Raw genomic sequence first — 20942 nt, forward strand, 5'->3', positions numbered from 1 at the left:
CGCTGGGCCATGTGGGAGACGAGGCCTGGTCGGTCGCTGGGCCATGTGGGAGACAGGGAGAGAGAGAGAGAGTTCTGCTGTCTGGCTCACAGTACAAAGCCTTCAGAGTCGATGACTCCGATTAATCTTTTACCAGCCAGCGCAACCAATATATCACTGAAGAATACCCATGTGTCCTCCTGGCCAGTGTGAAATGCAGAGTTATAACAGCAGTGTGCTAGGAGAGAAAAACACGTCTCCCACTGATGGCTTTTTGTTTGACTTAACATCTCACTGGGAGCGCAACGCAGAGACACAGATACATTTTATGTGGTTTCAGTTGGTTGGAAGAAAGACACATGTAGAAGGATGTGTTCAACCCATCTGTGGCTGAAAACAATCATGCCAGCCAACATATTTAGTGTGTGTGTGTGTGTGTACGTGTGTGTACGTGTGTGTGTGTACGTGTACGTGTGTGTGTGTGTGTGTGTGTGTGTTTGTGTGTGTGTGTGTGTGTGTGTGTGCTGTTCAGTCCATTCTCTTTATTATTCTCTATATATCTTTGAGACATTCCCTCTAAACTGTTTCTATACCCAGGTCACGTTCGTGTGTATTTCCACCCCCCAGTCATAATGATGATGAACCACTGACGTGGCTCATTCAGGATCAGTCATCTCCCTCACAGTACAGTAGTTATTACTATAACAGAACAGTCTGGACATTGTATAAATGAGCTGAAACTGAATTAAACAAAGCTATTGTCTGTGGGTGGGTAGACTCAATACAGTTAGATTATCCAACAGAAAGGCCAGGGTTTGTATTTCAGACATGTTCTTTTTTTGGTACAAAGGAATGTCATAATGTCTGTGCTCAGCAACACAACAGCTGGAGTACAAAGAATACATTTGCAGATGTCCTGCCGGGGTCCTCAGAGAGCTGTAGAATGAGGAAGTATGTCTGGAAGAACGGCCATGGTGTCAGTGTAGTGTTGATTCCAAGGATGTATGGACTAGAATATAAACCTCTTGAGAGACATTAGCTGGGGAAGTCAAGCTGATTTCCACTGCTCTGACAATAAACAGGCATGAAACAGACATGAAGTGTGATGGAGTTGTGTCTGTTTTGGGTTCCGTCCATTTGCCTTTGAACTTGTAAAGCCTCAACCTTCTTCAGGCTGATGCAGTCTAGCTCATGGGAAAGGATATGGCTGTAACGTTCGTTGCCTGGTGACGAGGAAGCGGACCAAAACGCAGCTGGGAGCGAACACATGTTTATTCAACACACTGGAATTAAACATGTACACAAAAATCAAGGAAAATGCCGATACGTTACGTGCTCAAACAAAGAGACAACACCCCACAAACAGCGTGGTGAAAACAGCAACTTAAATGTGATCCCAATCAGAGACAATTAGCGACAGCTGTCTCTGATTGGGAATCGACAGAACCCAACATAGACATCACCCACCTAGAGCCTACACAAGGCTAAAACGTAAACAAACACAAACCCAGGAAAAATACCCAACATGACACACCCTGACCCAAAATACCCGAGTTCACCTGGTCAGGGCGTGACAATGGCTGAATGTTCCCATTCCAAATGCTCTGCTGCTATGACATTTTGTAGGGGCTACTCAACCAAGTTTCAGTTGCTTGATAATAAACAAAATAGACAAATAAGGTGGATAAAACAGGAGTTGATCTTTCACCAGCTCTTCTTTCTTGTTCGCTTACCGTGGTGTTTAACAGGGGCTCAGAATGGTAAATAAAGTCTGAGGCTTTTCATTTTAATGGCACATAAATCCCACTCACTGCTGAGATGACTTCTTAATGGACCAGATGCAAATAACTCGTGGCTTCCAGTACATTTACCTCAGTACCTGGAAAACAGAACATCAACTGTTGGATGGGATTCCTTTCATGGGTCAACCCCCCCGCTCCATATCAAGACACGCCCGTTTGTCCTAATGCATTTCCAAGAAATGAAGTCGGCTTCATTAGGAGCACCAGGTTGTGCGTATCAAATTACACCCTATTCCCTACATAGTGCACTACTTTAGACCACAGCCCTATGGGCCCTGATTCAAAATGAGTGCACTATATAGGAAATAGGGTTTCCATTTGGGACGCAGCCTGTTCCTGGGTTCAGTCACCACTTTGGCATGGAGCCTGTAAGGCTGTGACGTCAGGTCTTTCTGCTCGGTGGGAGCTGCTGAACCCACAACCCCCAGGGTCGTCACTTTAAAAACCCACCGTCTGTTTCTCAGCTGCACATCACTGAACCCACAATCCCCCTCCTCCTCCTCGCTCAACACTTTTTGACATTCTGAAAGCAGTTCAAGGGTATTCTTTGCCCCGAAAAGAGGGAAAATGTTATAAACAAAACGGCTTCCAAGAGAAACATTTGTGTCTGCCTTTAGTCTCTGTCAATGCCATGTTCCTGACATTGTTTCCTTGAGCCGGTGATACCTAAACTCTTCAGACCTTCTGGCAGTCATGTAATTCCTGCGGTGAACTACTTTGAACTACTATAAAGGGAATATGGTGCCATTTGTAATGTTGCCAATATGGATCCTAATAGGCCCTATCGGCCCTTCCTGTTCCATAGGAAAAGCTACAGATACAACCCCCTTCTCTGTTTCCCAGACTGTTCCCCACCCTTTGTTAATGGGGTACATGTATTTGACCTGGGGTCACATGTATTTGACCTGGGGTCACATGTATTTGACCTGGGGTCACATGTATTTGGCCTGGGGTCACATGTATTTGGCCTGGGGTCACATGTATTTGGCCTGGGGTCACATGTATTTGGCCTGGGGTCACATGTATTTGGCCTGGGGTCACATGTATTTGGCCTGGGGTCACATGTATTTGGCCTGGGGTCACATGTATTTGGCCTGGGGTCACATGTATTTGGCCTGGGGTCACATGTATTTGACCTGGGGTCACATGTATTTGACCTGGGGTCACATGTATTTGACCTAGGGTCACATGTATTTGACCTGGGGTCACATGTATTTGGCCTGGGGTCACATGTATTTTACATTTACATTTACGTCATTTAGCAGACGCTCTTATCCAGAGCGACTTACAAATTGGTGCATTCACCTTAAGATATCCAGTGGAACAACCACTTTACAATAGTACATCTATATCTTTTTTGGGGGGGGGGGGTGGGTTAGAAGGATTACTATATCCTATCCCAGGTATTCCTTAAAGAGGTGGGGTTTCAGGTGTCTACGGAAGGTGGTGATTGACTCGCGTCGTGAGGGAGCTTGTTCCACCATTGGGGTGCCAGAGCAGCGAACAGTTTTGACTGGGCTGAGCGGGAACTGTGCTTCCGCAGAGGTAGGGGGGGCAGCAGGCCAGAGGTGGATGAACGCAGTGCCATTGTTTGGGTGTATGGCCTGATCAGAGCCTGAAGGTACGGAGGTGCCGTTCCCCTCACAGCTTCGTAGGCAAGCACCATGATCTTGTAGCAGATGCGAGCTTCAACTGGAAGCCAGTGGAGTGTGCGGAGGAGCGGGGTGACGTGAGAGAACTTGGGAAGGTTGAACACCAGACGGGCTGCGGCGTTCTGGATGAGTTGTAGGGGTTTAATGGCACAGGCAGGGAGCCCCGCCAACAGGGAGTTGCAGTAATCCAGACGGGAGATGACAAGTGCCTGGATTAGGACCTGCGCCGCTTCCTGTGTAAGGTAGGGTCGTACTCTGCGAATGTTGTATAGCATGAACCTACAGGATCGGGTCACCGCCTTGATGTTAGCGGAGAACGACAGGGTGTTGTCCAGGGTCACGCCGAGGCTCTTAGCACTCTGGGAGGAGGACACAATGGAGTTGTCCACCGTGATGGCGAGATCATGGAAAGGGCAGTCCTTCCCCAGGAGGAAGAGCAGCTCCGTCTTGCCGAGGTTCAGCTTGAGGTGGTGATCCGTCATCCACACTGATATGTCTGCCAGACATGCAGAGATGCGATTCGCCACCTGGTTATCAGAAGGGGGAAAGGAGAAGATGAATTGTGTGTCGTCTGCGTAGCAATGATAGGAAAGACCATGTGAGGATATGACAGAGCCAAGTGACTTGGTGTATAGCGAGAATAGGAGAGGGCCTAGAACTGAGCCCTGGGGGACACCAGTGGTGAGAGCACGTGGTGCGGAGACGGATTCTCGCCATGCCACCTGGTAGGAGCGATCTATCAGGTAGGACGCAATCCAAGAGTGAGCCGCGCCGGAGATACCCAACTCGGAGAGGGTGGAGAGGAGGATCTGATGGTTCACAGTATCAAAGGCAGCAGATAGGTCTAGAAGGATGAGAGCAGAGGAGAGAGAGTTAGCTTTAGCAGTGCGGAGAGCCTCCGTGACACAGAGAAGAGCAGTCTCAGTTGAATGACCAGCCTTGAAACCTGACTGATTTGGATCGAGAAGGTCATTCTGAGAGAGATAGCAGGAGAGCTGGCCAAGAACGGCACGTTCAAGAGTTTTGGAGAGAAAAGAAAGAAGGGATACTGGTCTGTAGTTGTTGACATCGGAGGGATCGAGTGTAGGTTTTTTGAGAAGGGGTGCAACTCTCGCTCTCTTGAAGACGGAAGGGACGTAGCCAGCGGTCAAGGATGAGTTGATGAGCGAGGTGAGGTAAGGGAGAAGGTCTCCGGAAATGGTCTGGAGAAGAGAGGAGGGGATAGGGTCAAGCGGGCAGGTTGTTGGGCGGCCGGCCGTCACAAGACGCAAGATTTCATCTGGAGAGAGAGGGGAGAAAGAGGTCAGAACATAGGGTAGGGCAATGTGAGCAGGACCAGCGGTGTCGTTTGACTTAACAAACGAGGATCGGATGTCGTCGACCTTCTTTTCAAAATGGTTGACGAAGTCATCCGCAGAGAGGGAGGAGGGGGGGGAGGGGGAGGAGGATTCAGGAGGGAGGAGAAGGTGGCAAAGAGCTTCTTTGTGGATCTGTGTAATCTGAGGGAAATATGTGTCTCTAATATGGTGATACATTTGGCAGGAGGTTAGGAGTGCAGCACAGTTTCCACCTCATTTTGTGGCCAGTGTGCACATAGCCTGTCTTCTCTTGAGAGCCAGGTCTGCCTACGGCGGCCTCTCTCAATAGCAAGTCTGTACAGAGTCAAAGCTTTCCTTAAGTTTGGGTCAGTCACAGTGGTCAGGTATTCTGCCACTGTGTACTCTCTGTTTAGGGCCAAATAGCATTCTAGTTTGCTAAGTTTTTTTGTTATTCTTTCCAATGTGTCAAGTCATTATCTTTTTGTTTTCTCATGATTTGGTTGAGTCTAATTGTGTTGCTGTCCTGGGGCTCTGTGGGATCTGTTTGTGTTTGTGAACAGAGCCCCAGGACCAGCTTGCTTAGGGGACTCTTCTCCAGGTTCATCTCTCTGTAGGTGATGGCTTTGTTATGGAAGGTTTGGGAATCACTTCCTTTTAGGTGGTTATAGACTTTAACGGCTCTTTTCTGGATTTTTCCCCCAACACCACTTTCCGTCAATATGTATAGCAGGCCCTCGTGCCAATTTGCGTTTGTTTTGGTTTGTATGTTTGTCAATTAGGGTGTGCAGGGTGAAATACGTGGTCTGTCGTACGGTAATTTGGTAAAAAGCCAATTTGACATTTGCTCAGTACATTGTTTTCACTGAGGAAATGTACGAGTCTGCTGTTAATGATAATGCAGAGGATTTTCCCAAGGTTGCTGTTGACGCATATCCGTCTCTCTCTCTCTCTCTCTCTCTCTCTCTCTGTCTCTCTCTCTGTCTCTCTCTCTCTGTCTCTCTCTGTCTCTCTCTCTCTCTCTCTCTCTCTCTCTCTCTCTCTCTCTCTCTCTCTCTCTCTCTCTCTCTCTCTCTCTCATCATTTGTTTTCATGTTCTCAGGGTTCCTGTTAATCACAGATCCAAATGGGTTTGTTATTGATAACAAAAGAAACATTACTAGATTGTGTGTGACAGTTCAATCCCATTAAAACCTCTATTCTCTATCTTCATCTCTAATCAGAGAGCAATAAAAGTTAATAGGCCTTCATTTCCCCTGTATCTGCTGTCTCTCTCTATTTCTCTCTCTTTCTCTCTCTTTCTCTCTCCCTCTCTAACTCATTTCCCCTGTATCTGCTGGCTCTCTCTTTCTTTCTATTTCTCTCTCCTTTTTTCTCTCTCCTTTTTTCTCTCTTTCTCTCCCTCTTTCTCTCTTTCTCTCTCCCTCTTTCTCTCTCTTTCTATCTCTAACTCCCATCTCCTAAAACTCAGTTTACCCGTTAATCTGTGGATTAATTGTCGGAGTAGAGGATATAGTCCATTTCAGCTAGCTAGCTGTCCTCAAATTAATATAATTGGTTCAGAGTTTGTTTTGATATTTCAACCTACTTGTTCTGATCGCGTCTGGTGTGGGGGGACAAAATCAACATGCGTGTTCGGTCTGGTCAACATGTCACTCCCCCTTCCCTCCCTCTCTCTTTCCCCTCTGTCTATCTCTCTCTCTCCCCCCTCTCCTTTACTCCCTACTCCCTCCGCCCTCACATGTTTCCAGCGCTGTCCTGATTCCTTTCCTCCTTCTCTCAGCTAACGCCCCTTCACTGTGGTTGTGATGTTTGACTTCAGGAGGTGAATCAGAAATAAGACAACATGAGTGACCGTTTTGACTGTGGCGAGTGCAAGGAGTCCCTGTACGGACGCAAATACATTCAGGTGGAGGACGTTCCCCACTGCATCCCCTGCTATGACCGTCTGTATGCCAACACATGTCAGGAGTGCAAGGAGCTCATCGCACACAACACACGGGTGAGTATATACAAGGCCCTGTGGTGTGTGTGTGTGTGTGTGTGTGTGTGTGTGTGTGTGTGTGTGTGTGTGTGTGTGTGTGTGTGTGTGTGTGTGTGTGCTTGTCCTTGTCCTTGTCCTTGTCCTTGTGGTTATCTATAGTGGATTCTAAAGAGCAGATGGAGTTTTTGGAAAACATAACTTTCCTGCTCTTTGTCGAATACCAAGACGTCTGCAAATCCCCTTTGAGTTCCTCCAGCCAGACATTAAAGCCTTTTAGTTAGTCAAATGAAAACATAGGGTTGGAGGAAACACCCTCAGGCGCCACGGGGCCACGGGTGACCCCTGAGTTAAATCAAGGTTCTGTTAGCTTTGGCCCTCATCCTTCTCTGTCCCATTCCCTGTACTGGTTCGTGTCAGATCTAATGGATTATTATATATAGTTTTCACCCAGAACATAATGTGAGACATTAATCATGCAATGTGTGTTAACAGTGTTTGCTTCCACTAGGGTTGACCTGGAACAGAAGTGCTGGTTATGGGCACTGTTTCAATATTTACTCAAATGGTTTATATTGAAGTTAGAGTTATGCCGTAAAACCTCCTTGTTAACAGATCTAATCTAGCTCCTTGTTAATCTAGCTCCTTGTTAATCTAGCTCCTTGTTAATCTAGCTCCTTGTTAATCTAGCTCCTTGTTAATCTAGCTCCTTGTTAATCTAGCTCCTTGTTAACAGATCTAATCTAGCTCCTTGTTAATCTAGCTCCTTGTTAATCTAGCTCCTTGTTAATCTAGCTCCTTGTTAATCTAGCTCCTTGTTAATCTAGCTCCTTGTTAACAGATCTAATCTAGCTCCTTGTTAATCTAGCTCCTTGTTAATCTAGCTCCTTGTTAATCTAGCTCCTTGTTAACAGATCTAATCTAGCTCCTTGTTAATCTAGCTCCTTGTTAATCTAGCTCCTTGTTAATCTAGCTCCTTGTTAATCTAGCTCCTTGTTAACAGATCTAATCTAGCTCCTTGTTAATCTAGCTCCTTGTTAATCTAGCTCCTTGTTAATCTAGCTCCTTGGTAATCTAGCTCCTTGTTAATCTAGCTCCTTGTTAACAGATCTGATCTAGCTCCTTGTTAACAGATCTGATCTAGCTCCTTGTTAACAGATCTGATCTAGCTCCTCGTTAACAGATCTAATCTAGCTCCTCGTTAACAGATCTGATCTAGCTCCTTGTTAACAGATCTAATCTAGCACTTTATTAACAGATCTAATCTAGTTCCTTGTTAACAGATCTGATCTAGCTCCTTGTTAACAGATCTAATCTAGCACTTTATTAACAGATCTAATCTAGTTCCTTGTTAACAGATCTGATCTAGCACCTTGTTAATCTAGCACCTCGTTAATCTAGCTCCTTGTTAACAGATCTAATCTAGCTCCTTGTTAATCTAGCTCCTTGTTAACAGATCTAATCTAGCTCCTTGTTAATCTAGCTCCTTGTTAACAGATCTAATCTAGCTCCTTGTTAATCTAGCTCCTTCTAAACAGATCTAATCTAGCTCCTTGTTAACAGATCGAATCTAGCTCCTTGTTAACAGATCTAATCTAGCTCCGGGTTAACAGATCTAGTCTAGCTCCTTGTTAACAGATCTGATCTAGCTCCTTGTTAACAGATCTAATCTAGCTCCTTGTTAATCTAGCTCCTTATTAACAGATCTAATCTAGCTCGTTGTTAACAGATCTGATCTAGCTCCTTGTTAACAGATCTAATCTAGCTCCTTGTTAATCTAGCTCCTTATTAACAGATATAATCTAGCTCCTTGTTAATCTAGCTCCTTATTAACAGATCTAATCTAGCTCCTTGTTAACAGATCTAATCTAGCTCCTTGTTAATCTAGCTCCTTATTAACAGATCTAATCTAGGTCCTTGTTAACAGATCTGATCTAGCTCCTTGTTAACAGATCTAATCTAGCTCCTTGTTAACAGATCTAATCTAGCTCCTTGTTAACAGATCTGATCTAGCTCCTTGTTAACAGATCTAATCTAGCTCCTTGTTAACAGATCTAATCTAGCTCCTTGTTAACATATCTAATCTAGCTCCTTGTTAACAAATCTGATCTAGCTCCTTGTTAACAGATCTAATCTAGCTCCTTGTTAACAGATCTAATCTAGCACCTTGTTAATCTAGCTCCTTGTTAACAGATCTAATCTAGCTTCTTGTTAACAGATCTAATCTAGCTTCTTGTTAACAGATCTAATCGAGCTCCTTGTTAACAGATCTAGTCTAGCTCCTTGTTAACAGACCTAATCTAGCTCCTTGTTAATCTAGCTCCTTGTTAACAGATCTAATCTAGCTCCTTGTTAACAGATCTAATCTAGCTGCTTGTTAACAGATCTAATCTAGCTCCTTGTTAACAGATCTAATCTAGCTCCTTGTTAACAGATCTGATCTAGCTCCTTGTTAACAGATCTAATCTAGCTCCTTGTTAATCTAGCTCCTTATTAACAGATCTAATCTAGCTCGTTGTTAACAGATCTGATCTAGCTCCTTGTTAACAGATCTAATCTAGCTCCTTGTTAATCTAGCTCCTTATTAACAGATATAATCTAGCTCCTTGTTAATCTAGCTCCTTATTAACAGATCTAATCTAGCTCCTTGTTAACAGATCTAATCTAGCTCCTTGTTAATCTAGCTCCTTATTAACAGATCTAATCTAGGTCCTTGTTAACAGATCTGATCTAGCTCCTTGTTAACAGATCTAATCTAGCTCCTTGTTAACAGATCTAATCTAGCTCCTTGTTAACAGATCTGATCTAGCTCCTTGTTAACAGATCTAATCTAGCTCCTTGTTAACAGATCTAATCTAGCTCCTTGTTAACAAATCTGATCTAGCTCCTTGTTAACAGATCTAATCTAGCTCCTTGTTAATCTAGCTCCTTGTTAACAGATCTAATCTAGCTCCTTGTTAATCTAGCTCCTTGTTAATCTAGCTCCTTGTTAACAGATCTAATCTAGCTCCTTGTTAACAGATCTAATCTAGCTCCTTGTTAATCTAGCGCCTTATTAACAGATCTAATCTAGCCCCTTGTTAACAGATCTAATGTAGCTCCTTGTTAACAGATCTAATCTAGCTCCTTGTTAACAGATCTAATCTAGCTCCTTGTCATATTAACATAATTTATGAATGTGAATCAGCGGAGGCTGGTGTGCAGAGATATAGAAGGACGGGCTCATTTTAATGGAATGGGAGGAATGGAAAGGTATGGAACGATATCTCTGCCCACCAGCCACAACTGATGTGAATGGTCTTTCAATCCCAATTTTATGGATTATAATGCTGTGTTCATGACCAAGTAGGAAGCTGTTAATTACCAGTTGTAAAGTCACAAATACCAGTTGGATGCATTCACATGCTTTAAACTCGTTGAGAAATGCTTATTGGCTAATGGCCAACAAGCTGCATCAACCATAAACTAAAAGTACAGCTGTCATGTTTACCGTGTTAAAATAATGTATGAATAGTTTGCTTTTTATAAATAATGTGTTTTGTTGTTGCATTTAACTGCCGAAAATGTAACTGCTGAGTTTCCCATCAGTAATTACCTTTCTTCCTTTCCCTCTCCAGGAGCTGTTCTACGAGGACAGGCACTACCACGAACACTGTTTCCGTTGTTTCCGCTGTGACCGCTCACTGGCGGACGAGCCCTTCACCAGCCAGGAGGAGGCGCTGCTGTGCAACGACTGCTACCGCAATGAGTTCTCGTCCAAGTGTGTGGCCTGCGACAAGACCATCATGCCAGGTACCCACAAGTGCTACTGCTTCCCTTGAGTAGCAGAAACATCGAAACTCCCAAAAACAACACCCTTCCGCCCTACTGAGCTGAGCCGAGCTGAGCCGAGCTGAGCGGAGCTGTACTGTGCTGCCCAGGTTACCTATCCATCATAGTTGCCGTGGCATAAAAAATGGCCTGCTTTGGCCTCAGTTACTCAACTGCTCTGTTCTCACACCTATCACTGACAGGCGTTTAATACCTGGGGAAACCACTGTCAGGACTATAGAGTAAGCAGCTCTGTCTCAGTCAACGTCACGCAAGTATAGACATAGGAGTTTTCACAAGCAGTCGCAGAAGACATAGCCGTATGGGCCTGGTCAGAAGTGATGCCCTACATAGGGAATAGGGTGCCATTTGGGACGCAGTCTAATGTATTTTTGTGGTTGAGCTGGGTGTGACACAGCTTAGATGTGAGTGTGATTGTCTGCTGACTTGACTGAAAGTACCTCTCAGTTGAATTCTGGCCCAACGGTCTTTGTGACGGCATGGCAGCGTTCCACCACCAGCAGACGCTGGAAATGACACAGGATTCAATCTGGACAGGGCAGGTTGGGGGTTTTTTCTCCACAGTTTCTGTACAACTGAGCACTGAGTAGTCGTTTTAGCTTGTTTCTGTGGTCTAACGCAGTTCAACTCTACACTGCCCCCTCGCCCCTCTTAAAAATGCAGCCAATTGCGATTGCACTGGCTGACCTCCCCACGTGCACATTTCAGTTCCCAAGGCTCGTCAAACAAAGGCAATGATTAAGAGATCTGATGTTTGTTTCCATAGGCATGGCTCGCTGTTTATTTTGGCTACTTTTATTACCTACTTGGAGGAAGTGTTTATTTGTTGGAGACACTTAAAGTCAGAAGTTTAAATAAAGTATGAATAATATTACTGGATGTTTGGATGGTGTTACAGCAAGTCAGACTGGATGGTGTTACAGCAAGTCAGACTGGATGGTGTTACAGCAAGTCAGGACTGGATGGTGTTACAGCAAGTCAGACTGGATGGTGTTACAGCAAGTCAGACTGGACGGTGTTACAGCAAGTCAGACTGGATGGTGTTACAGCACGTCAGGACTGGATGGTGTTACAGCAAGTCAGACTGGATGGTGTTACAGCAAGTCAGGACTGGATGGTGTTACAGCAAGTCAGGACTGGATGGTGTTACAGCAAGTCAGACTGGATGGTGTTACAGCAAGTCAGACTGGATGGTGTTACAGCAAGTCAGACTGGATGGTGTTACAGCAAGTCAGGACTGGATGGTGTTACAGCAAGTCAGGGATGGATGGTGTTACAGCAAGTCAGGACTGGATGGTGTTACAGCAAGTCAGACTGGATGGTGTTACAGCAAGTCAGACTGGATGGTGTTACAGCAAGTCAGACTGGATGGTGTTACAGCAAGTCAGACTGGATGGTGTTACTGCAAGTCAGACTGGATGGTGTTACAGCAAGTCAGGGATGGATGGTGTTACAGCAAGTCAGACTGGATGGTGTTACAGCAAGCCAGGACTGGATGGTGTTACAGCAAGTCAGACTGGATGGTGTTACAGCAAGTCAGACTGGATGGTGTTACAGCAAGTCAGACTGGATGGTGTTACAGCAAGTCAGGACTGGATGGTGTTACAGCAAGTCAGACTGGATGGTGTTACAGCAAGTCAGACTGGACGGTGTTACAGCAAGTCAGACTGGATGGTGTTACAGCAAGTCAGACTGGATGGTGTTACAGCACGTCAGGACTGGATGGTGTTACAGCAAGTCAGACTGGATGGTGTTACAGCAAGTCAGGACTGGATGGTGTTACAGCAAGTCAGGACTGGATGGTGTTACAGCAAGTCAGACTGGATGGTGTTACAGCAAGTCAGACTGGATGGTGTTACAGCAAGTCAGACTGGATGGTGTTACAGCAAGTCAGACTGGATGGTGTTACAGCAAGTCAGGACTGGATGGTGTTACAGCAAGTCAGACTGGATGGATGGTGTTACAGCAAGTCAGGGATGGATGGTGTTACAGCAAGTCAGGACTGGATGGTGTTACAGCAAGTCAGGACTGGATGGTGTTACAGCACGTCAGGACTGGATGGTGTTACAGCAAGTCAGACTGGACGGTGTTACAGCAAGTCAGACTGGATGGTGTTACAGCAAGTCAGGACTGGATGGTGTTACAGCAAGTCAGACTGGACGGTGTTACAGCAAGTCAGACTGGATGGTGTTACAGCACGTCAGGACTGGATGGTGTTACAGCAAGTCAGACTGGATGGTGTTACAGCAAGTCAGGACTGGATGTGTTACATCAAGTCAGGACTGGATGGTGTTACAGCAAGTCAGACTGGATGGTGTTACAGCAAGTCAGACTGGATGGTGTTACAGCAAGCCAGGACTGGATGGTGTTACAGCAAGTCAGACTGGATGGATGGTGTTACAGCAAGTCAGGACTGGATGGTGTTACAGCAAGTCAGGACTGGATGGTGTTACAGCAAGTCAGGACTGGATGGTGTTACAGCAAGTCAGACTGGATGGTGTTACAGCAAGTCAGACTGGATGGTGTTACAGCAAGTCAGACTGGATGGTGTTACAGCAAGTCAGACTGGATGGTGTTACAGCAAGTCAGACTGGATGGTGTTACAGCAAGTCAGGACTAAATGGCTTTATGTTATCAGAGATGACTGGGAGGTATATTGTGTCTGTGTACAAACAGGTTCAGGTTTTACTGAATTATCTGGTTTGGTAAAAAAAAAATATGACCTTTATTTAACCTTGATTTTGTCAGATAGTCATACTGAGAACAAAGTATATGAGCCCTGAATTACAAAAAAATACAAAAAATACACATCATAATATAAATCCAAAATGCAAGCAGAAAGAAAACCACGGTCATAAAAAACAAACACATTTATCAGTAGTAAGGTCCTCAATCAGAACCAGCTATAGCAGTAGGTGTCAGAGCCAGGAGATTACACAATACTGAGGTTTGACATTCTAACCCAGAAGTGGCTGACATGGCACACAAACCTGTAGTTGTGATGACTACACAGGTAATGACTCTTGCAGACAGAGTGAATTATACCAAACCTGTCTGTGTCTCAATCTCAGTCTCTGTCTCAACTATGTCTCAGTCTCAATCTCTGTCTCAGTCTCTGTCTCAACTATGTCTCAACTATGTCTATGTCTCAACTATGTCTCTGTCTCAGTCTCAATCTCAGTCTCAATCTATGTCTCTGTCTCAATCTTAGTCTCAATCTGTCTCTGTCTCAACTATGTCTCTGTCTGTCTCAATCTATGTCTCAGTCTCAATCTATGTCTCTGTCTCAGTCTCAATCTATGTCTCTCTGTCTCAATCTCTGCCTCTGTCTGTCTCTGTCTCTCTCTTTCCATCTCTGTCTCTCCCCTCCCCTCTCTCTCTCCCCTTCTCTCTCTCTCTCCTTCTCCCTCTGGCAGGCTCAAAGAAGTTGGAGTATGGGGGCTCTGCGTGGCACGAGGACTGCTTTGTGTGCCATGGCTGTGAGAAGCCCATCGGTGGCCAGTCCTTCATCCCCGACAAAGACGACTACTACTGTGTACCCTGCTACGAGGGCAGGTTTACCCCGCGATGCAGCCACTGCAAAAAGGTGAACCAGGGTCTCCTCCAATCAACATTATCCTCTCCCTGTCACTGTTATTGACCTTCTCACGGTAGTAGATGGGTTTGTTGTGAAACCACTTTGTCAGATCAAGTCAGTAAGGTTGATGGGTATGTATCCTGCGTAGGTGCTGGCGACAGGGGGCGTCAGCTACAAAGATGAGACGTGGCACAAGGAGTGTTTGGTGTGCACGGGCTGTAAGAGCCCACTGGCCGGCCAGCCCTTCACCTCCCAGGGAGACACGCCCTACTGCGTCAAGTGCTTCAGCAGCCTCTACACACAGAAGTGTGCCTCCTGTAACTCGCCCATCACAGGTCATGTCTTCTCCATTTCACTAGATAATATGGGTTGATTTCAAACACTCAAATGGTACCCTATTCCCTAAATACTGCACTTACACCGTGGCACTAAGTACGAGCCCAGGCAAAGACGCCCTGCATGCCAGAGCACAGACATACTGGAAATATACTGGTAGAGCCTGTGGCTGTTTAGAATGCCAGTGTTTCAGTTGAACACAGAGAACTGGCTGGTATTGCAGCCAACCATAGAATTACCCACATGACTTAATGTTCAGAATGTCATTTCTTACTGCACACCTGTCACTCCAGGTGAGAGTCAAAGTTCTCTATGTAGACATAGGGTACGTCCCACATGGCATCCTATTCTCTTTTTAGTGCACTACTTTTGACCAGGGCCCATAGGACGCTGGTCAAAAGTAGTGCACTATATTGGAAATAGGGTGCCATTTGGGACATACTCGTATGCTACTATACATGCTAAGTGTTTTATTCCCTCCAGGGTTTGGCGAGGGGAAGTACGTTTCTTTCCAGGATCGGCAGTGGCACCAGCCCTGCTTCAAGTGTTCCCACTGCTCTGTCTCTCTTGTTGGGTCCGGCTTCTTCCCTGACCGGGACCAGATCCTTTGCGGAGACTGCAACAACGACCAAGAAGACCAATGAGAATCACTGTCTCTGTCCTTCAACTGTGCCTGACCAATCACAAATGTACAGTTATTGCTATCCTGTTTGTAACACACAGTGGTGACATGACCACCATGACCACCTATCGTACAGTTAAGAAAGCCTCTAAACCTCAACCTATATTTAATACTACATCACCCTAAATATATACAGTACCAGTCAAACGTTTGGACACACCTACTCATTCAAGGGTTTTTCTTTATTTTTACTATTTTATACATTGTAGAATAATAGTGAAGACATCAAAACTATGAAATAACACATGTGGAATAAACAAATCAAAATATTTCATATTTGAGATTCTTCAAAGTAGCCACCCTTTGCCTTGATGACAGCATTGCACACTCTTGGCATTCTCTCAACCAGCTTCATTGGGAATGCTTTTCCAACAGTCTTGAAGTTCCCACATATGCTGAGCACTTGTTGGCTGCTTTTCCTTCACTCTCCGGTCCAACTTATCCCAAACCATCTCAGTTGGGTTGAGGTCGAGTGATTGTGGAGGCCAGGTCATCTGATGCAGCACTCCATCACTCTCCTTGGTCAAATAGCCATTACACAGCCTGGAGGTGTGTTTTGGGTCATTGTCCTGTTGAAAAACAAATGATTCTCCCACTAAGCTCAAACCAGATGGGATGGCGTATCGCTGCAGAATGCTGTGGTAGCCATGCTGGTTAAGTGTGCCTTGAATTCAAAATAAATCACAGACAGTGTCACCAGCAAAGCACCCCCACAACATCACACCTCCTCCTCCATGCTTCACGGTGGGAACCACACATGCGGAGATCATCCGTTCACCTACTCTGCGTTTTACAAAGACACGGCGGTTGGAACCAAAAATCTCAAATTTGGACTCATCAGACCAAAGGACAGATTTCCACCAGTCTAATGTCTCTTCTTCTTATTGGTGTCCTTTAGTAGTGGTTTCTTTGCAGCAATTTGACCATGAAGACCTGATTCACGCAGTCTCCTCTGAACAGTTGATTTTGAGATGTGTCTATTACTTGAACTCTGTGAAGCATTTATTTGGGCTGCAATCTGAGGTGCAGTTAACTCTAATGAACTTATCCTCTGGAGCAGAGGTAACTCTGGGTCCTCCTTTCCTGTGGTGGTCTTCATGAGAGCCAGTTTCATCATAGCCCTTGATGGTTTTTGCGACTGCACTTGAAGAAATATTCCAAGTTTGAATGACCACGTCTTAAAGCAATGATGGACTGTTTTTTCTCTTTGCTTATTTGAGCTGTTCTTGCGATAATAAGGACTTGGTCAATACCAAATAGGGCTATCTTCTGTATACCACCCCTACCTTGTCACAGCACAACTGATTGGCTGAAACACATTAAGAAGGATAGAAATTCCACAAATTAACTTTTAGTAAGGCACACATGTTATTTGAAATGCATTCCAGGTGACTACCTCATGAAGCTGGTTGAGAGAAGGCCAAGAGTGTGCAAAGCTGTCATCAAGGCAAAGGGTAGCTACTTTGAAGAATCTCAAATATAAAATATATTTTGATTTGTGTAACACTTTTTTGGTTACTACATGATTCCATATGTGTTATTTCATAGTTTTGATGTCTTCACTATTATTCTACAATGTAGAAAATAGTACAAATAAAGAAAAACCCTTGAATGAGTAGGTGTGTCCAAACTTTTGACTGGTACTGTATACATCTTAAAATATATAATACACATTTTTTTCAGTGTTGCATGTACATCTATGTTGTTAATCTGATTTTCAAACATAAAAAGCACATTGAAATATATTTATAATGTAAACACTTTTTTACCCTTTTTTCTTCCCAATTTCATGGTATCCAAGTGGTAGTTACAGTCTTGTCTCAATGCAAAAACTCCCGTACGGACTCGGGAGAGACGAAGGTCGAGAGCCGTGCGTCCTCCGTAACACAACCTAACCAAGCCGCACTGCTTCTTGACACAATGCCCACTTAACCCGGAAGCCAACCGCACCAATGTGTCGGAGGAAACACTGTACACCTGGGGACTGTCAGCGTGCAATGCGCCCGGCCCCCAACAGGAGTCGCTAGAGCACTTCTAAGAATACATGAACTATTCGTATCCCAAAGGAGCTTACATATTAATGCAGCTGACCTGAGCTCTGCTGAAATATGGCATTAATGATGCACACACAGTCTGAACTAAATAGTGTCTTAACAGCTGTATTTTATTGCAGCTATATCAAAAAGTATCAAACAGTATTCAAATGTAATAAGGGCTCAGCTTGTCAATTATATTTGTTTGTATTCTTTTATAACTTTCTTTCCTTTGTTTGCTGTATTGTAACCAGTAATATTACAACTCTAAACCAATCCAGTATGTACTGTAATAATAACACAATTGGGTCAGAATACTGTGTCTGTAAAGGTGGGCCAAAATAAAAACTTCATAAGGCTTCTTTGAGGTGTGTTGTCTTCCAATGAGAACAGCCTGGACTACTGCGTACATAACACATTAATATCTTCCTTACTTAACCCCCGGTGTGAACAACTTTTATCATTTTTACAATGGTCATGCCAGGGTGGCGGTGCCAATGTGATGCCAGGCCAGGGTGGTGTCCAGTGCCCACTCGCTGGAATCCAGTGAAGGTTCAGGCAGACCAACACAGGCAAACTGTCCCAGAAGGCTGACTGAGTCTTTATTTAGTCTGGAATGTAATTTTCCTCAAACTCCATAACAGGCTCTATATTTGCGCCCATTGTTTTGGATTTCTATCACAAAATAAGTTACTTGCTAAAGCCTTGGCATTATGGAAACTGTAAGGCACTATGGAAAAGCCCATACTCTCCATTTGTACCTTAGAAGACTACACAGAGAACAGTTAAAGACATGCTGGCGACTATTTAAACCTCCTGCTGTGGGCTGGATGTGTCAATGTGTAGTTCATACATGCATAATCTATGAACAGAAGTACTGTCTAACTTTTATTAGCCACAAAATCCCTAGTATGAAAGCTACAGTTTTTATGGAAGATGTGCTGTGCCATTTCCCCTAAATGTTTCCCCACTTGGGCCAGCCCCCTAGCAATTTAAGTTCAACCAATGAGCTTCAGCCCGTTGCCATATGAGTGACAGCTAGCAAGATGCACATGATGCACCCACAGCACAGCAGAGAGAGAAAGCGATGACGTGGTGCACATATCTGCACATACAGCGCATTCGTAAAGTATTCGGACCCCTTCCACCTTTTGTTATGTATGTTACAGCCTTATTCTAAAGTTTTTTTTTCTTTTAAATGTTCCTCATCAATCTACATACAATACCCCATAATGACAAACTGAAAACAGGTTTTTTTTTTCCATTTTTGCAAATGTATTAAAAATATAAAACAGAAATACCTTATTTATATAAGTATTCAGACACTTTGCTATGAGACTTGAAATTGAGCTCAGGTGCATTCTGTTTCCATGGATCATCCTTGAGATGTTTCTACAACTTGATTGGAGTTCACCTGTGGTAAATTCAATTGACTGGACATTACTTGGAAAGGCACACACCTGTCTATATAAGGTTCCACAGATGACAGTGCATGTCAGAGCAAAAACCAAGCCATGAGGTCGAAGGAATTGTCCGTAGAGCTCCGAGACAGGATTGTGTCGAGGCAAAAATGTCTGCAGCATTAACGGTCCCCAAGAACTCGGTGGCCTCCATCATTCTTAAATGGAAGAAGTTTGGAACAACCAAGACTCTTCCTACAGCAAGCTGCCCAGCCAAACTGGGCAATTGGGGGAGAAGGGCCTTGGTCAGGGAGGTGTCCTTCCAGAAGGCAAACCATTTCTGCAGCACTCCACCAATCAGGCCTTTATGGTAGAGTGGCCAGACGGATGCCACTCCTCAGTAAAAGGCACATGACATCCCTCTTGGAGTTTGCCAAAAGGCACCTAAAGGACTCTGACCAAGATTCTCTGGTCTGATGAAACCAAGATTGAACTATTTTGCCTGAATGCCAAGCATCACGTCTGGAGGAAACCTTGCACCATCCCTACGGTGAAGCATGGTGGTGGCAGCATCATGCTGTGGGGATGTTTTTCAGTGGCAGGGACTGGGAGACTAGTCAGGCTTGAGGGAAAGATGAATGGCGCAAAGTACAGAGAGATCCTTGATTAAAACATTCTCCAGGGCGCTCAGGACCTCAGACTGGGGGCGAAGGTTCACCTTCCAACAGGACAATGATCCTAAGCACACAGCTAAGACAACGCAGGAGTGGCTTCGGGACATTTCTGAATGTCCTTGAGTGGCCCAACCAGAGCCCGGACTTGAACCCGATCGAACATCACTGGAGAGACTTGAAAATAGCTGTCCAGCAACACTCCCCATCCAACCTGACAGAGCTTGAGAGGATCTGCAGAGAAGAATGGGAGAAACTGCCCAAATACAGGTGTTCCAAGCTTGTAGCGTCATACCCAAGAAGATGACTCGAGGCTGTAATCGATGCCAAAAGTGCTTCAACAAAGTACTGAGTAAAGAGTCTGAATACTTATGTAACTGTCATATTTGAGTAAAAAAATAAAAGTCAAGGGGTCTGAATACTTTCCGAATGCACAGTACAAAGGTACCGGATAATCTCTTTAAAAAGAGATCTGTTGGTCACTGGGGTCAATAGCAAAACACAACACTGTTCACACATTAATAACAGGATTGACAGCTGTGTGTCTGTAGTAAATTAAAAACTATGGTTCACAGTAAGTGAGGGGCTATAACCTATGAAGTCACAAGGGCATGTGCTTGAGGATCCACCCTCTGGGACCAGCAGACCAGTATCAGCACCCAGATCAATGCAGTGTGTACACATCGGTGAAGAATTGGGGTGGGACTGATAATCAGGATTTAGGTAGGGATTCAATCTGAGGCGCGTTGTATAGTCCCAGCCATATGTACGCATGGCATCATTCGCAGGTGTCTTAGCAGTGGATCGTAACAGTGTAATAGATCATGCAACTCTCATTCAAAACAGATTTGTTTTGTTCCCATAATCCATTTGGACCCATATTAGAAACACCAACTGCGACACAAAAGCCTCAACAAAAGCCTATCTGATTTAGATCGACAATCTATGAAATCAAGGGCACTGTTGTTTTTATATGTAGCTTTTCCCATGACTTCTGGAATACGGCTGACCCTGTTTGATCCCACGAGGGCTATCAGCCAGGCCACACTACCCACTGAGATCTGTGCATCAGATCTGGGACTGGGGACTAATGCAGTGAACAGGCCCCATTGAAAACTACCATGCATCCCAAATGGCTCCCTATTCCCTATTTACGGCACTACTTTATAGGGAATGTATAGGAAATAGGGTGCCATTTGGGACGCATGTCTAGTCAACAGAGTTCTGCTGGTGGCAGCTGCAAAACAAATCACCACCCACAGGCCATCACATCACTGAGATACAGGCCTAACATCACTGAGATACAGGCCTAACATCACTGAGATACAGGTCTAACATCACTGAGATACAGGCCTCACATCACTGAGATACAGGCCTCACATCACTGAGATACAGTCCTAACATCACTGATACAGGCCTCACATCACCGAGATACAGGCCTCACATCACTGATACAGGCCTCACATCACTGAGATACAGGCCTAACATCACTGAGATACAGGTCTAACATCACTGAGATACAGGCCTAACATCACTGATACAGGCCTAACATCACTGAGATACAGGCCTCACATCACTGAGATACAGGCCTCACATCACTGAGATACAGGCCTAACATCACTGAGATACAGGCCTCACATCACTGAGATACAGGCCTAACATCACTGAGATACAGGCCTCAC

At 44.7% G+C, this 20942-nt stretch overlaps 1 protein-coding gene across 1 annotated transcript in view; it reads left to right on the forward strand.

Annotated features, from left to right (window-relative positions):
• The window catches only part of LOC115174083 (four and a half LIM domains protein 3), a 30503-nt gene extending 15149 nt beyond the window's left edge, over positions 1-15354 (forward strand). Inside the window, exons 2-6 of the mRNA XM_029732743.1 lie at positions 6572-6751; positions 10348-10522; positions 13978-14147; positions 14287-14473; positions 14958-15354. Coding sequence (XP_029588603.1) covers positions 6596-6751; positions 10348-10522; positions 13978-14147; positions 14287-14473; positions 14958-15118 — 849 coding nt within the window. The 5' untranslated portion in view covers positions 6572-6595 and the 3' untranslated portion in view covers positions 15119-15354. The remainder of the gene's footprint in view (positions 1-6571; positions 6752-10347; positions 10523-13977; positions 14148-14286; positions 14474-14957) is intronic.
• The last annotated feature ends 5588 nt before the right edge of the window (positions 15355-20942 follow it).

Source organism: Salmo trutta, chromosome 34 (assembly GCF_901001165.1).
Source record: "Salmo trutta chromosome 34, fSalTru1.1, whole genome shotgun sequence".
NCBI classification, from domain to species: Eukaryota; Metazoa; Chordata; class Actinopteri; order Salmoniformes; family Salmonidae; genus Salmo; species Salmo trutta.